Below are 25,712 nucleotides of genomic sequence, written 5' to 3' on the forward strand. Positions count from 1 at the left end.
GCAAATGAGTACACAGTTTTCTTTCTGGGATGTGGAAATATTCTGGAATTAAATAGTGGTGACAGTTTTACAACCTTGTGAATGTAATAAAACCCACTATACCGTACACTTCAAAACAGTAAATTTTATATCCCAATATATGTGAATTATATCTCAATAAAAATTTTTTAAACTCGTTTTTATTTAGGGCCTTAGGCCTCAGTGTAAAATTTTTCAGTGTGCAGCTGTTTGAAAACAAAAAAAAATTTTTAATGCATAAAGACACCCATACCACAGTCACAGACTGGTCTACAAAAAATCCCTACCCTGAAATATAGTTTAGCATTTTATAAATACAATTTCCACAAAAGGAGGTGATGTGCCCCATTATGTGTCAAGGGTAGGTGATGATATAATCAACAAAGTGTGCATTTGTACAGTTAAGATTCTGTGTTCCTGCTGTTCATGTCTCAGATGTTTATACTTCATGGAAAGTTACTTAATTCAGAGAGTACCAGGCTATAACATTTGTTTTGTTAAATGAAAGCCTGAAAAAGGCCTATACTTTTAATGTTGGGATTTTAGAAATAACACTGCATACAGTCTGGGATTTTTCAAAAATTCTTCATAAAGTCAAGTTACCTGAGTAGAAGAAAGCCTCTACCCTTTCATAGGATGATACATTTTTTACCCAAATGGGGCTAGAGTTAGCAGACAGAACTGCATTAAACACCTGCAAATCAAGATCCAGATAAAGGGACACTCTATCATACTTGTAGGAGTATAAATGAAACTGTATGGCAAAATTTGTCAAAAGCCTTAAAATATGCTTATGTTTTACCTGGTAATTCTACTTCTAAGAATTTACTATGAAGAAATGATTAGGCAGAGGCATTAAGATAAGTTTAATAGGAATGCTCACCATAACACTGTTCACAATAAAAAAAAATCAAGGCATCCAATAATAGGAGACTGGCTAAATAAATATGGTCTTTTCACACAGTAGAATACCATACAGCTTTGAAAATAATGACATGGAAATAAAGCTTCTGATTTGTAAAGATATTGATAACTTTGGGGAATGAAAAAGAGGTTATAAGTAATGTGACCATTCTCTCCCCATACACAGAATGTGTTTACGTACTATGTATACACACATGTATATTAAGATCTGCATATTTATATATAAACATTAAAAGAACATAAACCAAAAAATTAAAATATTTATGGAGGGGGAGGAGATGGAGAGAGGTGACTGTTTTTTGATGACTGTTATTTCCTTATGTTTCTACAGGAATCTGTACATTTGTACACAGATTAAAGGAAGAAAAGACTCAAAGAGATGATATTAGCAGCACCTTGGGAACTGAGGGAAAGGGGGACTATGACTTCCGAGAAGCACTGAAGATCTAATTTGAATTATAAAAGTATAGTTAGCTCCATCATAGGAAAAGAAATTCCCTTGAATTGGAGGCATGCACAAAAAACCAGCTCTGCAGAAGACAAAACACATGGGTGCTTCTTCTGATCCGATCTCTCTGGCCCCAAACTTAACATCTCTTATGCTGTAACTGAGACAGCTTTCACTTAATAACTTGAACTTATTTCTTTATGGGAACATAGTTCCTCAGTGTGGTGGCATGTCTGCTAGTGGAATCATTGAATCCACAGTGACTATTCTAGGTCAGAAGGAGCAGATGTTCTGACAGTGGTTAAGAGTGCCATGAGGCATCTAAATAGTGAGAACAAGCAGTTACCCATCTCAGAAATGTTACGCCAGTAATTCTGGTGTGATGGTTAAGAGAGTGCACTCTGGAGTCAGCCAGCCACTTACCATCACCAGTGTGACCTTAGATAAGCAACCTAACATGTGTTTCCTCATCTGTAGAATGGAAATATTAGGGTTGTTCTGAGGTTAAAATGAGGTAATACTTATAAAGCACTTAAAATGAGTTTCTGACACATAGCCCTAGTAAATGCGAGTTATTGTTAATACTATTAATAACATGAAGGTAGTAATAATCCCATACTTCCTCATACCAATAACTTACAATTCCTGTCCTCCACTGATCTGTTCTCCTGATAAAATCTGAAATAAACAGGCTTAATATAACTTTAAAATTTCACTTAACCCCAGTAATTTCAAATCTAGAAATAAAGCAGTATGGAATAAATTAACATGATAAAATTAATCTAGATGAACACTCTGTAAGTTGCTGACTCAGTAAATACTTAAGAAATGTAAGTTTCAAGAAGCAGAATTAATACTGCTCTTTGTGGGAGGGTATAGCTCAGTGGCAGAGTGCATGCCTAGCCTGCACAAGGTCCTGGGTTCAATCGCCAGTACCTCCGTTAAAAATACATAAGCAAATAAACCTAACTACCTCCCCCTAACCCCCAAAAAGAAAAAAAAATACTGCTCTGGATTCCCAGAGCCTAGCACAGTATAGACATTAGAAGACATGGAAGATGCCCAATAACATTTCTTAAATGAATTAAATAAACAAATGAGTTTTTAAATAATCACTCCAATTCATCCTTATTGCTAATATCCTATTCTTTTACAGCACCCCATATCCTCCCCTCTGGAGCACTAAACCTTTAGTTTTAGATGCATTTTAAGAAGCGTACTTTTTCAAAGGACACAGGTAACTTGGTAGAACCAGGACCACGCTATTATATTCATATGTATATGATCAGACAATACGATCAAGAAAGTCATTTTCAAGTGACATGAAAAGCTCCTTAAATGCTCCCCTCTATACTTACCCCCTCGCTCTCCCCACAACATCCTTTTTCTCTAGCCAGTGTTGTCCTTGTTTATAGAGGCCTCGGTCATCAACCGCATTGTTATCTCCTTTGGTCAAAAACTTGATATGTCCATTTTGCCTTAAAAGAGTAAGGGAAACCCAAGATATCAAATACTGTCATGCCACCTGAAAGCACAAAATTTGTTCTTGTTAACTGAAAATATCTGTGGAACTGTGGAATTTTATCATCATTCCCAATAGCAAAATAATTCTTTAGCTAAAAGGATGTTCACAGCTATACTGTTTATACTAGGGAAAAACTGGAAACAAGTGAAAAGTCTAACAGGAGTTGAAATACTATGCAAACATTAAGGATGATGATATAGAAGAATATCTAATGACATCCAAAAATCATACAAATTTTATTAAGTGAAAAAATATTACAAAATAGCACATACAGTCTAATTTCATTTTTATATTAAAATAAACACAATCAATCTTCTGGAAATACAAAGAACAAAGAAACACATTAAAGCACCCCATAGGATATAATTGGCAAAACGAAGACTACAGAACTACAGGATGATCCAGCTTCTTCAACCAGTAAGTTGCAAGGAATAAAGAAAGAGAAATAATTTACAGATTAAGTAAGATATTAAAAAGCCATATTAACCAGTTGCAACTGAGGATCTTATTTGATTCTAGATCCAAATAAACTGTTAAAAAAAAAAGTTGATATAATTGGGAATTTGAATAAAGATTGGAAACTTGGGGGGCAGGGTATAAGCTCAGTGGAAGAGCACATGCTTAGCATGCATGAGGTCCTGGATTCAAACCCCAGTACCTCCATTAAGACAAACAAACAAACAAACCTAATTATTACCCCCACAAAAAAATTTTTTTTTAAAAGATTGGAAACCTAATGTCAAAAAGGAATGACTGGTCATTTTTTTAAGGTGTAAGCATGCTAACTGTAGTTATATTTTATTTAAAGGCTCATTGGTTATGTTTTCTAGATATTTACTGAAATATTTACATATGATATCACATGATATCTAGGATTTGACTCAAAATAGTACAAGTAGGAGAATGAGAAGAGGTGGTAGTGTAGGTGGGGCAGAATTGACCATATATTAATAATTATTGGGACTGGGTGATTGGTACATGGAAATTCATTATACTGTTTTGTCTACTTTTGTGCATGTTATAAATTCCCCATATTTAAAAAATAAAAGCAAAAAAGAAAGACGTTAAACAAGGTCTAAAATGATAGACTAAGGTGTAAATAGCAGCTACCTATGGCTTTCTTTTAGCTTACCTTTAGCTTCTAATTTTTTCTCCAACAAATATACATTACTTTTACCTGCCAGGATTTATGGAAACAGTATCTTACTTGATCAGATAACTATTAGTTTAATTCTACTAAAGAACCACGAGGCTTCTAGTAATTTCAAAATTTAACTGAAAGCAAAAATTACAGTTGATAAAGACTATCTTAAAATTAATTCAAGTGAGTTTGGGTTAACCACTATACTAGAAAGAAGAAAAATAGCTTCAACTCCTATTGAATAATATCTACTTAGATTCTAAGCCAGAAACTAGCTCACTAGACACTAAATCATCTGCAGATAAAACTAAATTGGGAGGTGTTGCAAACACTAAAAACAGTCAAGTGCAACAGTCTCATTAAAAATGAGATTCCAATTAGAAAAAATGCAAATGTACACAGAGAAATAATCTGCAGCTGACAACTCAGCAAATGAAAGAATGTCTGAAAAATCCTGGAGGGTAAAAGAGGGCAGGTGCCAAGAGGGGGGCTAGCTCCAAGAGTGAAAGTCGGGAGCAGCAGGAAGGAAGAGTCAATTCAACCATGAAGTAACAGCAACCCCACAGAGGCAGAGAAATAAAATCAAGTATGAGGAGAGAAAAACTGGAAAATGGGAATCTCCCCATGAAAGGAAAGGGATGCTACAAGAGATCTGGGCTATTTCCAAAGACATGGTTTGCCAACAAAACAAACAAACAAACCCAATTTCCCCGCTCTGGGATGTAATCAGAAGAGACCACCACAACTGTTTGAAAAACATAGCTTTCTTTCATTTACTTAATAGTGCAAGAAATAGTCTCTTGTGGCAGCCAGCTCCTATTAAGCCTGCTATAAAGACCTAATCCAGCACTTCACAACCCATAGGCCCCAAATCCTGACTGGCAACATTTATATGGGACTTTTCCCTTGCTAGCACAGGGACCAAATATTTAATATTATCAATCTCCAAGGAGCTCAAAGCACTTACAGTTTACTTCAAGCATCACAATACTGTGATGTCAGGAGGGAAGAAATAATTGCTTAGATAAGATAACAAAGACCCCCAAGAGCCAAACGGGTACAAAATGATGTATCTATCTGTACAGAAAAGAGCAAAGCTAAGGACTAGGTCACCCAATGGTGAAATTTCTCCTTCCAAATACTTGATCATATGCCACTATTCAATTTCATCCAATTATAATACTTCCTATAGGCTGCACTTACTAAATACATATTAGAGTAGGCTACACAGTAAGATAAAGTAAGAGTTTATACGTGGCAAAAAAGTAAGTATTAAGAATGGCTGACTAACAGGTTAATATGACGAGCTATCCAGGAGAATTAAGTCAACTGATAACACTGAATAGCTAGCTCACCTTTTAAATTAAAAAACAAACTTCACTATTTTCTAGCTCTTTCCTAACTCATCTCTTTTGGAAGAAAACGGAAAATAAGAAACAGGTGAGGGGAGAACAAAGACATTTTTTGCTGTTTGCCATAGTACATATAAACTTGCCTGCATACATAGCCCTCATGTAGGAGTGAGGAATAATAATTTTCCTTTTTTAAAAAACTTAATTAAAAATATATTAGTAACTACAATAATTGCAGGACATAGTTAAGCCTTTTTAAAAAACAATGCCAGCCACTTTCTCACTATTTACTATTGTCCCCAAATACTGGAAGTTTCTTAATGTTTCTGATAAGAGAATTTTGCCTGAGCTCAGTAGTGCACTAGAGAGAAGCCCTAGATTACATGCCTTTTTCCACTGCCTAGTCATATAGATCAGTACACATAATTAGTCTCAACTGGAGAACAGGCAGGACTAGGCACAAAGAACAGATTCAAATTCATGGACCCAGTACCCTCATATTAAGCAGCACTTGGCAAGCTGATCTTTAGTTCAGGGGTTCTTTGCATATGTGGTAATATCAGGTATATTCTACCATATGCTCATTAGGTAATCATGTTACAAAATAGTATTGAGTAGATCCTAGTATTACATGGCGGCGGGGTATATGTTTATAAGACAAAGAGAAATACTTCCAATTTTAATATTTTATCTCTGGATTCTAGAATTATATGTGATTTTGTTTTCTATATTTTCCAATTTTATACAGCATCATGTATAAGAATATACATGTAATAAGAATGTTCATAAGATGGAGATTCAAACTATTTCAAAAAGATACTTGCACCCCAGTGTTCACAGTAGCATTATTTATAACAGCTAATACATGGAAACAACTTAAATGTCCAGACAGATGATTGGATAAAGAAGTTTTGGTGTATACACCCCCCCCCCCCAGAATACGACTCAGCCATAACAAAGAACAAAATAATGCCATTTGTAGCAACATGGATGGGCCTATAAATTATCATACTAAGTGAAGTAAGCCAGAAAGAGAAAGAAAAATACCATGTGTTATCACTTATATGTGTAATCTTTAATAAAAAATGATAAATGAATTTATTTACAAAGCAGAAACAGACTCATAGACATAGAAAATAAACTTATGGTTACAGGTAGTGAGGGAAGAAAGTAAGGAGGGATAAAATGGGAGTTGGGAATCAGCAGATACAAACTACTACATATTTGGGATTCACAGATATTACTATATATAAAATAAACAACAAGGTCCTACTCTATAGCACAGGGAACTATATTCAATAGCTTATAATAGCCTATGATAAAAAAATAGGAAAGGAAATATATATATTCATATTTATATGTAAAACTGAGTCACTACGTTGTACACCAGAAACACAACATTGTAAATCAACTATACTTCAATTTAAAAAAGAAAAGAAAAAGAAAAATGTAAAAATAGAAAAAAGAAGTAAATTAAAAAAAAAGCAAAAACAAACAAGATGGAAATTCAACATATGAAAAAAGAGCTTTATACTGTATTTACAAATTTACGAAGTTACACAGAAACAGATGGAGAAGGAAAGGAGGAATGAGATAAGAAAGAAGTCAGTTGGATAATTCCCACCTCTATTCTTCTTAAAGCTCAGGATTTTATTTATTAAAACAAGGTTCAGATAAAAAAAAATGAATGAATAGTGCAAAAACAAGGTTGAAAATGTTCAAGACACATTTATTACAAAAACTTAATCCATTTTGGTTGTCATTTGGTCTCATATTTAAGAACAATGTTAATACTATTAAATCAAATGATTATTACAACCAGCTATTTTAGTCTCCTCAAAAGAAAAAAGGAAACTGGAAACTTTGGAAGATTAATAGGATCTGTTATCTAAACAGCCTGCAAACTGAAGGCACCTCAAGTGTCTAAAGTAAATGACCAATAACCTCAGATTACAAATAACCATACACGTTAAAGTATTTGGAATTCTGTTAAAAATTATTCTCAAAATTTAAGGAATCTGTAATTGAGACAGTATCTGTCAAAGAACCTGCCCTGAAACAAGATAACTATTTCAAAATAAAAACTCAATTTCAAAGGATCACCTGTAAAAATGAACAATTTCTGCTCTACCCAAAATAGGACTTGGGTTTAATTTGACTTTCTCTGATAAATAAGGGGAAAATTGGTTCTGCTTTGTTCACAATAGGCAGTGCTGAGAACAAACAATACAAATCCACTTTAAGAATCTGGCAAACACTACCTGTACTGAATAAACCTTCACAATCCTAAAAAGAACTAAGTTATTCCTTATTAGTCAACAATAGAATATTATTTAAAAATTACAATCTTTCAATATACTGAAGTCTGGGGGAAAAAAAAGAGCAGTCAGATCTTTCTTTTATCAATGAAGAAAGCTAAGCTAGAATGTTTACAGGGACTTTCAAAAAGCAACAGTTGACAGTTCCCTCTTCTGTAAGTGGAAAAAATAGACTACTTGAGAGGGTGGTAAGTATGAGCATTTATTTAGGGCTTCCGCATACTCAAGAACTGACATCAATCCCATTGTCTCACTTCCCTGTGTGTCCTTCAGGACATACCCTTGTCCTTCATTTCTTTCTTTCCTTCCCTTCTGAAAGTTCTCCTTAATTAGAAATATTATAGATTTGGAAGAGTAGGGTGAGGAATATGTAGTTGCACAGGGGAAGCACAGGCTTAGAACCAAGAGATCTTATAATTCATCTTCCTAAACCTCTTTCCATTACAGACAGGGAAACTGAGACCCAGAGATGTGAAATCTTTTGCTCATTGTTATGCACACCTCTACCATAGCAGATTCTAAAGACTTTCCGTATGTCCTTTTCAATTATAAAATGCAAGAGTCTGTATTTATAAGAATAACTAAGATTCAATGAATTTTCTTTGGAATTATTAAAAGTTGATATATTGATTCTTATTTGAAATGTCTGTGAGATTGCCTTAAAGGGTTGGGGTTTTTTTGTTTTTGTTTTTTTAAAGATTAGGGCTACCTCATCAATTCTATGAGAAGACTCTACTGTGGTCAATCTTTACGTCATGTTTTTTCTGGGGTTATATACAAGGTTACTGATCTGGTTAAGAAGTAGAAAGGAACCAAGAAACACCTTCAGGGAAATAAATGAATTAATAAATAAGTATTTAATTTTCCAAATGTTCACCAAACTTTCAGACATTGATAAAAATAGATCAGAAGAAGGACCTAGGAGTTCTCCACTCTTTCTTAATTTTTAGGCTATCAAAATTAAATACTGTAAACACTAAAACTGAAAAATATTTTAAAATAGAGAAGATATAGTTTGCACATACTTTTCATGAATCTTCAAGACTCGGTGAACTATAGGAATCTCTCTTCCTTCTATCCTAAAAACAACAATTTCTCCCACTCGTATGGGATCTTCAACTCGATTTGTTAGAAAGAGAAGATCTCCTCTATGAAATGCAGGTTCCATGCTGCCACTGGGAGGGAAAGAATATAACAGTAAAAGAAAGTCTGAGATTAAATTTACTTTCAAAGTTAGATATTCAACAAAACAATTCAAAGTATCACCTTTGGAATATACTTAACACCTTAACAAACATATCAACATTATCAAGTACAAAAATGTGTACTGTCCTCCATATATGGTTTCCTTAGACTAATTAGTTATACTAAAGATTTCCTTTAGTTAACAGCCTTCATTAACTAGTTCCATTTCAAGCATTACTATTCAAAGGAGCTTAAATTTTGAAAAGGGCAAGGTTAGTAATTCCTTAACCTTTTAAAATTTCAAATGACAAACAGAATATAAAAGAATGAACTTTATAATCACTGCCCTTCTTCTCACTTTATTTGAAAACACTAAAGCTATTTAAATATTCAAATAACAACTGGATCATCTTCTGCCATTTATAAAGATACAGACCAAGATGACCTTATGGTTTCAACCCAACAAGAAGGAAAAACAACTTATCAAGTCAAAGAACAGTCAGCTACAGAGATAATGCTTGTGTCCTCAATTTATTTATTTAAAAAAGAGAAACAAGAAAGAAAACCAAAGGCAAAAGCAGAGATTTTTGCCTAAGAATTTCAGAAGCAAGGAAAGAATTCAATTCCATGGTAATTAGTGATGACAAACTTCTAGGTGTCTTCTCACCTTTCACGTGTTCTTCCCTATACCAAGTTCTTCAAAAATCCTAAGATATATGCACTAATGAAACTTGTCTTTCTAAGGAGTAGCCCATTTGTACTATTTTCAGAAACTCAAGCTCCAGTTTTTAATAACAACAAATTTAGTAAGAAAAGAAATGGATAAACAAAGAATAAAATTCAATACAGGAACAAGGACAAAGTCCAAACACTTCTGCTTGAAGACTCTGGTCCCTCTACATACATAAGGGAATATATAGCAGTGGTACCCAAACTTGGCTGCACAGAAGAATCACCTAGGAAACTTAAAAATCTCTGTGCCCAGGTCATATCTCAAACCACTTAAATCAGAATGTTTGGAGATGGGAAGCAGGCAACAGTATTTTGTAAAAATCCCAGGTGATTCTAATATATAGCAAAATCTGGGAACCACTAGAAATATGGATTTTCAGTACATGTTTATTCTTAAAACTTTTGTTAAGGTTCCCCATCGGGCAATGAGTTCTCTTCCTCAGAAGCTGTTCAGAAGACAGAACGTGTTTGTTGAAAATATTATACAAGGCATTATAGACATGAAATTTTCAAGTTTTTATTTTGGTTGATTTTTTTAAATCAGTGACATCCTTTGCTCAAATAAAACCTTGCTTGAAAATTATATAAATAAAATAGATAAAAGCTGAATTGTTCTAGTTGATGACGCATCTTTATTGAGCACTTATTATATGCAAAGTGCTAATTCTACGTGTTTTTTTTAAACAATCTTTAGAACAACTCTATAATGTAGATATTATTATTACCCCAACTTTATAGACAAAGAGACTGAGGCTTAGAAAGGCTAGAGTCATAAATCAAAAAAATGATAAAGGTGCTATCTGAACCAAGGGAGTCCACTCTCACTGTGTTAAACTGCCTCTGAGACACTCCAGAATTTTAAGCAGGGAGCATCATCATCATATTTACATTTAGAAGATATCACTTCGGAAGCTATAGAGTACATAGAAGACATTCAAATATTTATTGAATTGATGAGTAAAGTGGAAAAAAGTGAGAAGGCAGACTGGAAACCAGCTGTCCAGGCTATTACTTTATAAATGAATACTTAGCAACTATTAAAAGTATTATGGGGAGGTGGGTATAGCTCAGTAGTAGAGCACATGCTTAGCATACATGAAAACCTGGGTTCAATCCCAGTACTTCCATTAAAAAAAAATGTTATTAAAAACATGGGAACAGGACAATAAGAGGAAAAGATAGAGAAAAGAACACACAGAACTACCTCAATTATGTAAGAATATACATGAAAAAAAAGACCAAAATGTTAACAGTGAATATTCCAGAACTATGGGTGAATTTGTTTCATCTATTTTTTTTGTTTTCAACATTTCATAGAATGAAAATATATTAACTTTTTTCCACTTATGAAAGAATTTTTTTTTTAAGGTCACTACAACAGCCAAGGCAGGAAATAATGAAGACTTGAAACAGAACAACAGTAGGGAGGACAGTAATAAAAGGGTGGAACAGAAAGAGGGAAAATAAAGAATTTGATGGCCAATTGGATACGACACACGGGAGGATCAAGAATGACTCTGAGGTTTTTAACATTGGCAACTGAACAGATGGCCGTGACAGTCACAGAAATACAAGGAAGAAGAACAGGTCTGTGGGAAAAGGAGATGAATTTCACTTTTATCAGGAGGAGTTTCAAGTGCCTGGTCAACATCCAGATACAGATGTTAGCGCAGGATGAAAACAAGAGCGTGGATTCAGGGAATAAAGTCAGATGAGAAAAAAAAAAGATTTAAGAATTCAGGTATGTTGGGATTTCAAAATGTAGAATAGATAAACAAGATTATACTGTATAAACAGGGAAATATATACAAGATCTTGTGGTAGCTCACAGCAAAAAAAAAAAAAATGACATTGAATATATGTATGTTCATGTATAACTGAAAAATTGTGCTCTACACCAGAATTTGACACAACATTGTAAAATGACTATTACTCAATAAAAGAATGTTAAAAAAAAAACGAATTCAGATATGGATGGCAATTAAAAAACAGATAAAAGCATGTGGTAAGAGGATCATTAGAGAAAAAAGCAGGGGCAACTTGTTAAAAATTAAATAAATTACTAGTAAACTTATTACTATTATCTGATTAAGCTATACTTTTAAATTTAACACATCAATCATTCTCAATTTTATAAGAAGTTATATTATAAATTAAACCGACTTCAGCTTTATAAAGGGGACAAAACTAGTTCTGAATGTTCCCTGAAACTTCAGTTAATAAAATAATAAGAACGTATTTGTCTTTTCCCCTAGTGGCTTCACAAAAGTACCAAAAGTGGATTCCTAGTTGGCCTGAGTCCTCTGGGGCATATTTGGTTCCAGGTAAAAATCATATTCCTTGAAGTTTCATAAAAATCACATATATATTACCCAATCACATAAATTACTTTCTCTAATGACTGTTCCTTCCAGTCTTGACCAGATTCTTTTCTAATATGATCTGTTCTCTTTTCATTTCTTTTCTTTATTCCACTTTGGCAATCAGAAAAGTTCAGTATACAAATAACCTAGCTACTTAGTAACCTAGTTACTACGTAACTTATCCGAACACACCTTTTTAGTCCCAACTGATATTTTCAGGACCACCAAAGTGCTAAGCAGGTCCTTGGTCTCATCCTCTACTCACTCCACCATTCCCAGTTTAAAGGTCACTAGACTGTCCATAAACATAACCACTGAAGGGAGCTCAATCTGAAATAATCCCAGAAAAATCTCCAAAAGAAGCCTCCCTGGGCCTCCTCTCTACACCCTTTCACCACAGTGCCAATTACTGTGGCTTCTCCTTCTGTTAGTGTTGAACACATCGCAAACTGAAGCTCTCCACTGAATTCAAGACTGTCTGGGAACTTAGGGCCACATCACTGTAGAACTGGAAAGATACCTGATATCATCTACGTCTAGCCTTTCTTTTGCAGATGAGGAAACTACGATTCAGTGAATAAGTGACTTGCCCAAAGTGGCAGTTAGACAATGAAAGAGCTGGAGACCCAAGTCTATATACTACCATAGTAGTACGATAAATGCTTTCCCAGCTAATAAAATCCAGACATTTCACTGGACCTCTAAAATTACAGATGCATCTGATTACTAATAAAGGCCAGCCTAAGATACGAGTAAGAGTCTGAGTAGGGCAGGAGTAAGACCCTGGAGACCCAGTGCTTCCAACCACTTGTTGCTGGAAGTGCATCCTAGTATGACAAGAAAGAGTCAAATTCATCTTGTTAAGGTACTACTATCTAGGCTCTAGATAATGCTAATGATTCAATTTATTTTATATTTATACTCCACTATCTCCAGCAAAGACTTGAGATAGATTACATAATTAAGCCCCAAATAAGATAGATCTATAATGATTCAATTAAATAACCAAGTGGTAATTCTCCAAAAATGAGCTGCTAAAGTAGGTTTTTTCATGACTAAGAGTATGAATATAAGTACAGAGAAGGAAGACAGTAGAGAAAAAGTCAGTACCATTTGTCACTTTAAGAGACAGCATTAATATATTCAAAATTCCTGACGTCTACTTGAAGTGATATTTAAAGGTCAGCAGGAAACATGGAAATAATTAGTGATGCTTCTGTACTGACACTGAGAACACGCTGGAGAAAAACTCTTAGTTTGTGGAGATGATACATAAGCTAGTAAATTAACAACTAAATATCAGCCCTGATAAATCAAAGTAAAGAATGTAGAAGACAGAAGAATTACAGGAAAATAAAGTCACTGAAACACTTAAAGAGATGTGCCAAAAACAAAGCTCATACAGCAAACATTTCATAGAAAGGCCATGTGCCCTTTGGGGTCTGAATGAAAAGCACCTAACAAGATTGAGAATTTCTCACAACTGAGAAATAGTAACTAATTTCCTTCCAGGCCCTCTTTTGGGAAAGAGTAGTTTCTAAAGAAATGATATATCAGTTATTCAATATCTCAATTTCTCCTAAGTAATGCCATGCATTCCATGACTTGAAAAGAAAAATTAGTTGTTACCTGAGCACCACTACAATTGGACTTTCACTTCCAGTTATGACCATTAACCCCTTCCAGATCATCAGTGCCGAGGAAACAATCATTCCAAAATTTAGGACTTGATAATAGAGCTGTAACAACAAGAGAAGAGATCAGATCCATAATTATCCCCACCCTGGAAAGCAACTGACAGTAGTATCCTCTTAAAAGTTTCAAGTAGGACTATTAAGGCAGCTTTAAACATTCTTTAAAATACTGTAATAATTATACCATCAGTATCCCAGAACAGTCCCCCTTCTCTCATCCAAAGTACTATGCTCTGTTTTGTTTGCTAAAACACACTACACTTATATAATAATATTATTTTCAGAATTTTTCACATAAATTATTTCATTTGGCTTCACAACCATTCAGCTTAAATTCAGTCACATCCACGATATATGTAATCTATCTCCGCTAACAGTAATATACCTCTGCTTCTCAACTCCTCTAGTTCTTACTTTTCTACAATACTTATCCCTTGATAGTCATGGGTATTCAAAGACATTTAACTCCTCCTCTCATTTTAAACTTGAGGAAATAGTCTCAAAGAGAGGAAATGGCTTCACCAAAGTCACACAGCTTTTCAGTCACATAGTTAGGACTTGATGGCCAGCCTCTGTCTTACTAAATTTCCACTGCTTTTACGATTAATCATAAAATTCTATAATTTGAATTCTATAATTTGAATAATCGTAAAATTCTATAATTTGAATTATAATTTCTATAATACCAGAAAGGTATTTCATATTTCTGCAGCAAAACTAAAAATTCACACTGAAATAAATAAAAACTAAAAATTGCTACTGTTAACCAGTTCAAACCTGTTTTGCTGAGAAAAATCTTTCCATTTTCAGAAGGGCACAGATGTAGCATTGTCAGAACAGGTATGGGATAGCTAATGAAATAACTGTTCTTTAAAAGAAAAATAAAAGACTTAAAAATTCTGATTTTCTTCTTTTCTGTGTCTCTGCAACAAGGTCACCACAATTACCCTTCTCTTTTTCTTCAGACATGTAATACTACTTTTCACTATTGAATCATTGTTGTGAAATATATCTAATCACCAAGATCATCTTCATCATTCTTACTAGAGAAAGAGGTTACAAGTCCCTCACTGTATATAACTGGTATGTTCCTTAAGAGGTGCCTGTTTGCATACTGCTAATTCAGTCTCTGCGAGCCAAAACCTACACAGAAGCACACTATTTGCTGAAACAAATACTCTAGCTGAGTAAATCTGAAAATGTCATATTCCTCTTTTTCTTCCCTTTTTCTGCCAAAATCTTTATTCAAAAGACAAACATATTGCCTCCCTAGCCCCTGCTTTCTTCACTACTATATCTGAATATTAATGAACGTACAGAAAAAAGTGCTTTTTCTGGTACTGGCAAAAATAAGGTGGCAGCTATCTAACCTCATAGCATTTGACCACATCAAGCTACTTATTAATAAGACATCATGACATATGTGGAGTAGCAACCACAGAACTGAATAGCCTCATTATTTTTTCTAAGAAGGGACTAGAGCATTATGTTCCTCAGTGCTCTACAATTGCTCCAACTTACAGACTAGAGAGTTTCCAGGCCACAGGGCAAAAGGGAAATGATGCCAGACCCTAGAAGTTTCTGTGACTTGAGGATAAAGATCTGGGAGTTTGGGGAGGTGAAAGCAGTTTAGAGTATAGGGCAGTACAGAAATGAGAACTATACAAAGATCTACAGACAGTATCTCCACAAGTCTTCAGCTGAGTGATGGTCAGCAATGATCAGTACATTCATTTGAAGGAAGTATAAAGAATGGAAAAAAACACCTAAAAGGAGCAGATGGAATAATTCTCAAAGCTCATATGGGGCAAGAGTAATTTGTTTTGACCAGCCAGAGTGGAAATCCTCAAAACACACAGGCTTTGGATAGAGTACTCAAAAGTTACTGTTTAGCTGTGGTGCAAATTTAGCCTTAGACTGAAGGCTGCACTGGACTTAAAGCCTTTTTAAAGAGCCTTGAAAGGATTAAATTGTTTCTAAGTAACACGACTGTATCCCAGAATAAAGTTCAAGAATACTTACGCAAATACAAAAATATCCAGCACCTAAAAAGGTAATACAAAATTTGGCAACAAATAAAAAATTACCACATATACCAAAAAGCAAAAAACTATGCCCCAAAATGAGGAGAAAACCCAGTACATAGAAACAGACCAGAAATGACAGAGATGATAGGATGAGTAGACAAAGACACTAAAACAGTATGTTAAAGATGTTAGGGAAAGATTGAGCACATTAAATAGAGACTTAGATGACAGAAAATATATCCAAGACCTAAATCAAACCTCTAGAGATGAAAAATAAAATGTCTGAAATGAAAACCACACAGGATGGAATAATAGCAGATTAGACACCACAGAAGAAAAGACTAGTGTACCTAAAGTCACAGAAAAAAAAAAAACTACTTCAATGAAAAAGTAATTTTAAAAAAGGACTAAGTAAAAGGGAATGGAGCAACAGTGAGCTGAAGAACATCATCAAACAGCCTAACATACATGTAATTGGATTCAAGAGGAAGGGAAAGACAAAAAAACTTGAAAGAAAAAATAATGGCCAAAAATTTTTCAAATCTGATGAAAACTATAAACCTATGTATCTAAGAAGTATAACAAACTTTAAGCAGAAGAAACTTGAAGAAATTACCCCAAAATATAATCATCAAACTGCTTAAAATCAACAATAAAGAGAAGAGAAAATTGTAAAAGCAGCCAGATAAAAAAAGACATTATGTAAAAAGGAACAAATACACTAGCAGACTTCTCTTTGAAAACACAAGCCAGAAGACACTGGAGTAACATTTTGAAAGTACTAAAAGAAAAACTATCAACCTAAAATTCTACACCCCGAGAAATTTTTTCAAAAATGAAGGCAAAATAAAACCTTTTCAAACACACAAAAACAACATAATTCATCATGAGCAGACTTACACTACAAAAAAAAAAAAAAAAAAAAAGCTTTAAAAAAGTCCTTCAGGCAAAAGGAAAATATCAAATAAAATCTGGACCTACACCAAAGAATGAAGACCACTGGAAATAGTATGTGTCAGTAAATATAAAATATATTTTCTCTTATTAAGAAGTTTTAAAGATAATTGACTAAAGCAAGAATAACAATAAGGTATTGTGGTAACATGCTTAGAAGTACTATGCTTAAATCGTAGATACTGTCCAATTGGATTTTAAAAATACCCAGTTACACGTTGTCTACAAAAAATGCACTTTAAATATAGACACAAATATTATAATAGTAAAAAGATAGAAAAACACATCATGCTAACAGTAATCAAAAGAAAATTGAAGATAAAAAAAGAAAGAAGGAAAGAAAGAGTGGCTACATTAATATTACACAAAGTAGATTTCACAGAAATAATATTCAAGGAGATGAGAGTCATTTCATAATGGTAAAGAGGTGAGTTCATTATGAGGAGATAATACTAAATGTTTATGCAACTAATAACTTCAAAATATAGGAAGCAAATACTGACAGAAATGCAAGGAGCAACAGGCAAATCCACAGTTATAGTCAGAAATTTCAATACCTCTCTCTCAATAACAGATACAGCAAGACCAAAAAAAAAAAAAAGGGCAAAGCAAAGATCTAAACGTTACCAATCTGACCTTACTGATATTTACAGAACATGCTGCCCAACAACAGCATTTACACATTCCTTTTAAGCACACACAGAACGTTTATCAAATAGACTATATTCAAGAACACAAGTCTCAATAGAAAAGAATTTGAATTATGCAAAGTGTATTCTCCAAACACAATGAAATGAAAACATAAATCAGTAACAGAAAGATACCTGAAAAATCCCCCAAATGTTTGGAAATCAAGTAATACACTTCAAAATTACCAATGGTAAAAGAAGAAATCAAAAGAGAATGAAAACAACATATCAAAATTTGTAGGATGTACCTAAAGTAGTACATAGAGGGAATTTTATAGTAGTAAAGAAAGGCCTGTATTAAGAAAAACAGAAAGATCTCAAATTATGTGTTGTTCCTGTTTATACTCAGTTCAAAATATTTTGTAATTTCCCTTGTGATTCTCCTTTGACCCATGGGTCATTTCCAAATATTTGTGGATTTCCCAAATTAAGCTTCCACCTTTAATCCTAGGAAAATCAAACGAAACTTGAAGTAACTCCCAGAAAAGAAATATTAAAAATAGGATCAGAAATAAATGAAACAGAAGACAAGAAACAAAAAAAGAAATACAATCAAACCAAAAGTTGATTCTTGAGAAGATCTATTAGCTAGACTAATCTGGAAAAAAGAAAGAATATATGAATTACTGATATCAGGAAAGCACGAGAGACGTGACATCACTAGAGTAATACATATTAATTTGTATTAATATATGAATATCAAAAGGATAATAAGCAAGTACTGTGAACACCTTTACACCAATATATTACCAATTCCTTGAAATACACAGGCTACAGAAGCTCACTGAAAAAGAAACAGATAACCTGAACAGACCAATATCTATTAAAGAAACCGAATTTATGGTTTAAAAACCTCCCCACAAAGAAAAACTACAGACTCAGACGGTAATCACTGATGAATTCTATTAAGCATTTAAGGAAAAAATCATAAGAATTCTATGCCAACTCTTCCAGAAGACTGCAGGAAAGGGAATATGCCCCAGCTCACTCTTTGAGGCCAGCATTTCTGATACCCAAACCAGACAGAGATGTTACAAGAAAACCACAAAATGGAATCAAGGACATAGATCTAAAAATCATTTGCAACATTTTAGCAAACAATCAGACCCAACAATATATACATTATGACCAAGCAGGATTTACCTCAGGACAAAAAGTTAGACTTCAATATCATCTCAATAGTGGATAGAATGAAACAGAAAATCAGCAAGGATATAAAAAACTTGAATACTGCAACCAACTAAACGTCTATAATATCTATAGAACACTCCGTTCAACACAGCAGAACACACATTCTCTTCAAACACACGAGACATTCTCCATCTGGTTCCTGCTACCACTAAGAAACTTAAAGCCTAGTGGTCCTCCTTGGATTTTGGAAGCAATATATACCACATTTGAGTGTACTACTCCAACCTATTTACCTAGCAAACCAATTCTGATCCAGTTTTTAGTAGGGCTCCACTAAAAGTCCAAGCTCCCATGCAAGCTCTTCTATCGCTTGGGCCCTAAGACCCAGAAGATCTCATGGTAACTGAAATATCTGTGACAGACAGAGAGCCTCTGGCAGTCCTCTACAGGTGAACAACAGCACAGATCTCCAGATCTGGGGGTAAAGTTATGCTGTACTTTGGAGAACTATTCTCTTTTTCAGTAACAGTTTCTAGCTTGCTGCTGAATTCTAGTACAGACTAAACACTTGACCATGATCACCAAGTTACCATATAACCTGAACGTCCCAGCATGAACTGGATGCTGCCAGATCCACCAAGCCATAAAGCTAGACATTCACAGCAGTACTCCATCAAGTGGAAGTGGTATATACAAGACTGGGCTTAAGTAGGTCCTGAATACACAAGAAAGTTGTACGAGAAAGAGACTCAGATACTCATGGTTCCTTCTCATGCTACATTGCTTCTTCTCTCTCAGCTTATACCTCTCGCCTCACAGGGAGTTCCCTATGACCAGACGACTAAGGAAGACGTTAGACCTGGTGTTTAGATGATGGTTCTACATGAACTATCTAGTACCAACTGAAAGTAGACAGTTATGACATTACATCCCCATTCAGGGCTGACCATAAAGGATTATGGTGAAGGGAAATCCTCCCAATGGGCAGAATTTTGAGTGATAGAATGATCGCTTTTCCTGGAAGAGGAGATAGCCACAGGTGTGAATTTACACTAATTCAAGACTGACTTGCAATTTGGCTAGATGGCCAGGGACTCAAAAGATACATCACTGGAAAGTTAGAGACAAGAGGTCTGGGGAAGAGGTATGTGGATTGAGCTTTCCAAGTAGGTGCACAGAATGTGAAGATATTTGTGTCCCACCAAAAAATTACCTCAACAGAAGAGTATCTTTAATAATCAGGTGGATAAAATTACCTGTTTTGTGGATGTCAGGCAGCCTCTTTCCCCAGTCACCCCTGTTTTACCCAATGGACTCATGATCAAAGTGGCTGTAGCAGTGAAGATGAAGGTTAGCAACATGGCCTTTCACTCACCAAGGTTGGTTCTAGCCAATGATGAGTGCCTAGACTGCCAACTGCAAAGAACAACAATGCCACGATTTCTGATTCTGGCTCACTTCCACCATGGAAGGGGCAGCTAGACTCTGGATGTGGATCTGTCTTCCTTGTCCTCAGTATTTCTGACAAAACCGCCATCCATAAACTTACAGAATGTCTTATTCCTCAACATGGTATTCTATAACTAACACTGCTTCTGACCAGGGAACTTATTTTATGGGTAATTAAAGCATAGCAGTGGGCACATGGTCGTGCAACTCATTGGTCTTACTGTGCCCCCCATCATCTTAAGTGGCTGGCCTGAAAGAATAGTGGAACAGTAAGCCATTTATCAATTCCTTGTCTCTCAGCTCCAAATCCATCTTCTTTGTGCTACTAGGTTAAGCCCTGTAAGCAAATTATCCTTTTCCAACTGGCTCAATGATGTTAGGCTTTATTAATAAATGCACTGAAGGACTACTGCAAGGTGACAAGAGGGAAGAAATGGCTTCTCTTCCCACGGAGTGTTTTTATTTCACATGGCAGCTAGTGGATCCATGTATAGGAGATCTGGTATCCACACCTCACAGACCATCACTGACTGGCTCCCGCCCACACACACTGGCAAATTTCTCAGCCTCCCAGCAGGCCATTTCCATGAACCAGCTCCAGCTCTCTGCTATGGCGAATGTCACTGCCATGACAGGATGCATGTCCCTGTGGCAGCCACACCCTCCCCAAAGAGGTCTGAATCAAGGTGTTTTGGTAGTTCTTTCCCTGTTCACTCCCTTATCCAATAGGGTAATAACTGTTTTCTGCATGTGCTACTTCTGAATCCCTTAAGAGTCCTCTTTAACTTGTTTTAGTAGTTAAGCATTTTTTAACAGTTAAAAATTCTTTGTATTTAATTTTTCCCTGTTCAATTACTGGTGTGGTTTCTATATTCTGAGTAATACAAATGGTCTTCTGAGGACAGCTATAGTACCAGCTAGTCACCAGGAACACTTTGCTGGGCTAGGATAACATCTAATGTCCTCCAGTGTATGATGTATGCTCCGAACCAGAACCAAATTCTTCTGTAAGTAGGATTCACTAGCCCAGAATTAAATGGTGGGAATGGGAGTGACTCTTCTATTATCCCTAATAGCCTGCTAGTGAAATTTCTGCTTCCTAGCCTCACAACTTTGGGTTCTGCTGGTTTAGAGGTTTTTATTCCCAAAGGAGATATCCTTCCACCAGGGGACACAATGGTTCCATTAATCTGTAAGTTGAGTCTGCCACCTGGCCACTTTGGGCTACTCATGCCAATGAACCAAAATGCAAAGAATGAGGGCTATCTGCTGGCAAAGGGGATTGCCCCTGACCACCAGAGGAAAATAGAAGTTTGTTACTATGTAATGAGGGAAGTGAGTAAGACAGGAATATAGAGAATCCTCTGAGGCCTTTCTTAGTACTCCCGCCTCCTACGATAAAAGTTAGTGAAAACTACAACAATCCAGTTCAGACAGGACTCCTCATGACATTAACCCTTTAGTAATGAAGGTTTGGGTCACTCCACAAGGCAAGAAACTATGACCAACTTATGTTCTTGCTGAGAGCAAAAGGAATATGGAACGGTTAAAAAGAAAGAATACAGCTAAGCCCATGTGACCAATTACAGAAACAAAGGATAGCTGCATATTAGACAGAAGTATAATTTTGTTTTTATCTTTATTCAAAAAGTTAAATATGATTAAGAGGTGTGAATAAATGCCAAACTGACAGAGTAGACTACAATAGTATTGAAAATTACAGAAGTTTTGCCAAATTGGGGAAGCTAGAACTAGGTTTCCCCAAATCTCCCTCCCTGTATGGTTCTGGATTAGATTTGGCAAAAGAGAGAAATCTGTCCAAGACCTAGAAGGTGAAAGAGAAGCAGCTGCTATTATGCTGAAGGTCACTGTGGTTAGAGATGGTAAGAAACAGACATTAAAGGCCTGGAAGAATCCAATTTGTCCTTGCTCTTCCCTGCTTCACAATCAGAAACTAGCTGCAGAGGCAACAGCCTTCCACAGACTTCATCTACTCTCCTTTGATGTGGTCTCACTCCATCAGCCAGATGTGGAATCTAGCCCCCAATTCCACAGATTTGTCTATACACAGATCTGGTGGGCAATATTTCTCTGATTCTTCATCTCTTAGCTTTAGACTTTTACTTATTCAGCTTCTTCTACAATTGTATAAAATTTCATTCCTATAATAAATCCCTTAATTCCATAATATTCATAGTGGTTCTGCCTCCCAGACTAAACTCTAAGCAATAAACCATATTCTTCAGACAAAACATTCTGTCCCTTTGAACATCTGTGTTTGGATACTCTATCTCATCTCCTTCCTTGAAGTCAGAAAAGACAACTCTTTGAAGAAGACTTACGGTCATAATTTCTGGCTATATCTCAGTAGGGTTTGCCTTTATTGTTGGAGGCTTGTGCCATCTGGCATGGGAATAAATAATCATGCTTGTCTGTATGTCCATGGAGAGAATATTACGGGGGAAAAAACATGAAGTATATAGGAACCATTGCAAGTAAATGCCTAATCCTTACTATGGCACTGTATTCTAGATTCGTTCAGTGTTACAAAGGATAAAGAATGATTTCTGGAAGCTCAAGAACATACCCATGGATAGTAAGTGCAGTTGATGATATAATTTTACTTGCTAACTCCTTCCGTATATAATGGAGATTGATGCTCCTACATTGAAACTTAGCAATTCACTACTGAACATTGATTCCCTGCCAGTGATAAAGATTTTCCTGATCCTAAACAGGAGCAGATTAGTTTTCAATAATCAAAAAAAGTAATGGATCTATGCTCTGTGTCGTACACACCTCTTATTCACCGCACACTTACTCACATTAGGCTCAAGTCTAAGAAAAATCTCCCAGGTTTCCGTGTGCTTCACTAGAGGACCAATTCATTTAAAAAAAAAAAAATTACCAAAGATATCCAGAATTCAATAAATATCACTAGAATAGCCATTAGGAGTTAAGTGATCCTAAGAGACAGGAAGATGTAAAATGAATGAAGGAATGTGCCAAGTCCTAAGGTCTTCAGGTTTAGGCAGGATGATACATAGTTGATTAAAATCCAAAGAAATGCAAAATTCAATCAAGCAATGCAAGAAGCCTAACAAGGAGGTAATAAGCAAGTTCTGTGAAAGTCAGATTAGTCCCATCAGGGCTCAAACATGGATCTAGTCACACGCTGGCCAATATCCTCTGGTCATAAGAATTCTGAGCAAGCAGAGAATTATATGCAAAAAATAATACAAAAATTATATAACTTGACATACTTATTTAGTGAGTGAGTATCTTTTGACCCCAGGAAAATTTATAATTTAGAACAGAAATACTTAAAGGGAATTATGTTTAGTGTTAATATTTTTATGTTAAGGACTCCGTGCATATTTGGTCTTTTAAGTTTTGTAAAATGTAAGAGAATTCGGCTTATTAAAGTAATAGGTCAGGTTTGTAATTCCAATTTTAACTGTATAATAAATTGTTGTAGATTTATTATTTTAATCAGAAAGCTTACTATTTCATTATATTCAAATGTTGAAACATTTGAGAGAAGCTAAGCTCCAGACTTACAAAAATAATATAAGCATGTAGTGATGTTTACTGAATAATATACATTCTTAAAAAGGAAATTATTTAAATTTATAAATTAAAGTTAATGTTTTTAAGATGCCTGTTTGTTATTTAGCCTAAATATCCAAAGGACCATAAAAGTGATTGTTAAAATTTGCTAGACTTTAAATAGGATTAAGATTTGTAAACTGATTCTAAAAATTTTTTAAATTTTAGCTTTTACAAATTAAAAAAAGTTTTAATATAAGATAATTCAAATAGACTTTTTTGCATACAAAGGCCACCTCAATGGGCATCAAGAAATTAACCTACAACCAGAGGTGTGCTGGAGCTAATTTGCTGAATTTTTAGGAATCTTGCAAGCCAGCTGATAAACAGTATTATTAAAAATTAATACAATTAAGTTTTATTAAAAACAAAGGTAATATGTATACTAAATTCATCAGTTCTTAATTATTTTACTACATTTTACTATTATCTGTATTCTTGAGATTATTTTAAAAATTTTATCTATAAGGTGGACGTTACAGTTGCATGCTACCACATTTCTTCCCAATTCCATATTCAGTGATATCATGGTAGTAGCTTGAAATCAGCCATGTTGGAACTATTCACACCATAGAAATAGGCAAACTACAAATCAGGGCTTCATGGATTAAGATAAGCCTCAGGAAAACTGTGATCTGATACTCCAGTAAAAGAGCCACTCTCCAAAGGGGAGAAGACAAATAAAATGGTATATAACAGCTAAAAGGACTTTAGAGATCACCTAATAGTCTAGGGCAGTCCACAAAGAATATAAGGCAAGATCTGAAGACAGTTAAGTGCACAGTTTGAATAGAACAATGTTCATACACACAGTGACATGAAATAGGCAGGAAAAGTAAACTGGGACAAGACTGAAACAGTGAGAAATGGCAAACTGTAAAATGACTGGGACTTACTGCAAATGCTATTCTAAGGGGTTTGGGCTTTAACCTATGGGAACTACAGAAGGTTTGAGGGCAGGAGAGAAGACATTAATTTGGCAACAGTGTATTGGATGCTGTGAAGGTAGTGAAACATTTTAACTTTGAAAATTGTGAAGTAGACCAAAAAAATTACATATAATAAACAAAAGTCTTGAATAAGGTGTTAAAAATCAATTAAATCTCAAAGCTCAAAAGAATACACGCTCTGTGATTCCATTTGTAGAAAATGCAACTCCCCCCACCAAAAAAAGTACGCAAACCCAACTATACTGACAAAAAGCAAATCAGTGGTTGCCAAGTGCTAGAGAGATGAACTACAGAGGTACACAAGGGATCTCGTGGGTGATAGGAATGCTCTGTATCTTGATTGTAATGTGCATATATAACTGTAGAAACTTATCAAATGATACACTTTAAATGGATGGAATTTATTGTACCAAAGTATTCCTCTATGAACCTGATAAGAAAAAAAAATTACAACTCAAACAAATGGATCAGATGTTTGATGATATATATTTAAGCATAAATGGAAAAGTTACCCAAATGACAGCAATTTTAGAGGAATAAAATCAAACTTCCAGTTTCCCTCTTTTCATCTGATTTCACACAGTCACTATCAATTTTTTTCCCCAGATATTATGTGCAGGTAAAACTTTATTTCATAACTTACACTCACCCCATCCCCATGCTATCCAATCCTTCCCATCCTCTCCTAACAACCCCTGGGAGGTTGCTCGTTTTCTTCATCTGTATAATGGGCATAACATTATCTACCTCACAGGTATATAAAGCAATTCACACATAACAAAAGCTCAAAAGAGCTCTTAGTACTTTTCTACACATTTATGCTCCTTGAAGGCAGAGTCTGTCTTATTTATCTCTGCATCTCTCTCATTGTACCTACCACCGGGTACAATAAATACTAGGCCCAAAATAAGAATTTCTTCAGAGAAATGTCTGTGGCACCTAGAAATTCAGATATGGATGAAAATAACACTATACAAGTGAGAACCTGAAATGTTATCATAAAGACATAAAAGTTTTGTGCAACTTGAAAAGAATGATCAATTCTGACTGAAAGAATTAGGAAACATGTCTAAGAAGAGGTGACAATGAGCTAACTAAGGTCTGAAGTAAGGTAAGAGGAGGCTGCATATCTTTTCCCCTAAGTGGTATTCATAAACAGTGCAAAATACAAGTCCAAGAGAAATCTTTAACAGTGACATCAGG

The 25,712-nt window shown here is 35.0% G+C and overlaps 1 protein-coding gene across 3 annotated transcripts in view; it reads right to left on the minus strand.

Moving 5' to 3' along the window:
• SEC11A (SEC11 homolog A, signal peptidase complex subunit) overlaps nt 1-25,712 on the minus strand; it is a 31,055-nt gene that overhangs the window by 3,984 nt on the left and 1,359 nt on the right. The window contains exons 3-6 of one of the 3 annotated variants that reach the window (XM_031440622.2): nt 13,636-13,745; nt 8,752-8,901; nt 2,749-2,868; nt 1,999-2,068 (exon numbers count right to left, since the gene is read on the minus strand). In XM_031440622.2, the coding sequence (XP_031296482.1) occupies nt 2,014-2,068; nt 2,749-2,868; nt 8,752-8,901; nt 13,636-13,745 (435 nt within the window). In that variant the 3' untranslated portion in view covers nt 1,999-2,013. Of the gene's footprint in view, nt 1-1,998; nt 2,069-2,748; nt 2,869-8,751; nt 8,902-13,635; nt 13,746-25,712 lie in introns of those variants that run through there. The other 2 variants (XM_031440621.1, XM_031440623.2) reach the window with 2 other exon arrangements.

Source organism: Camelus dromedarius, chromosome 29, assembly GCF_036321535.1.
Source record: "Camelus dromedarius isolate mCamDro1 chromosome 29, mCamDro1.pat, whole genome shotgun sequence".
NCBI lineage: Eukaryota > Metazoa > Chordata > Mammalia > Artiodactyla > Camelidae > Camelus > Camelus dromedarius.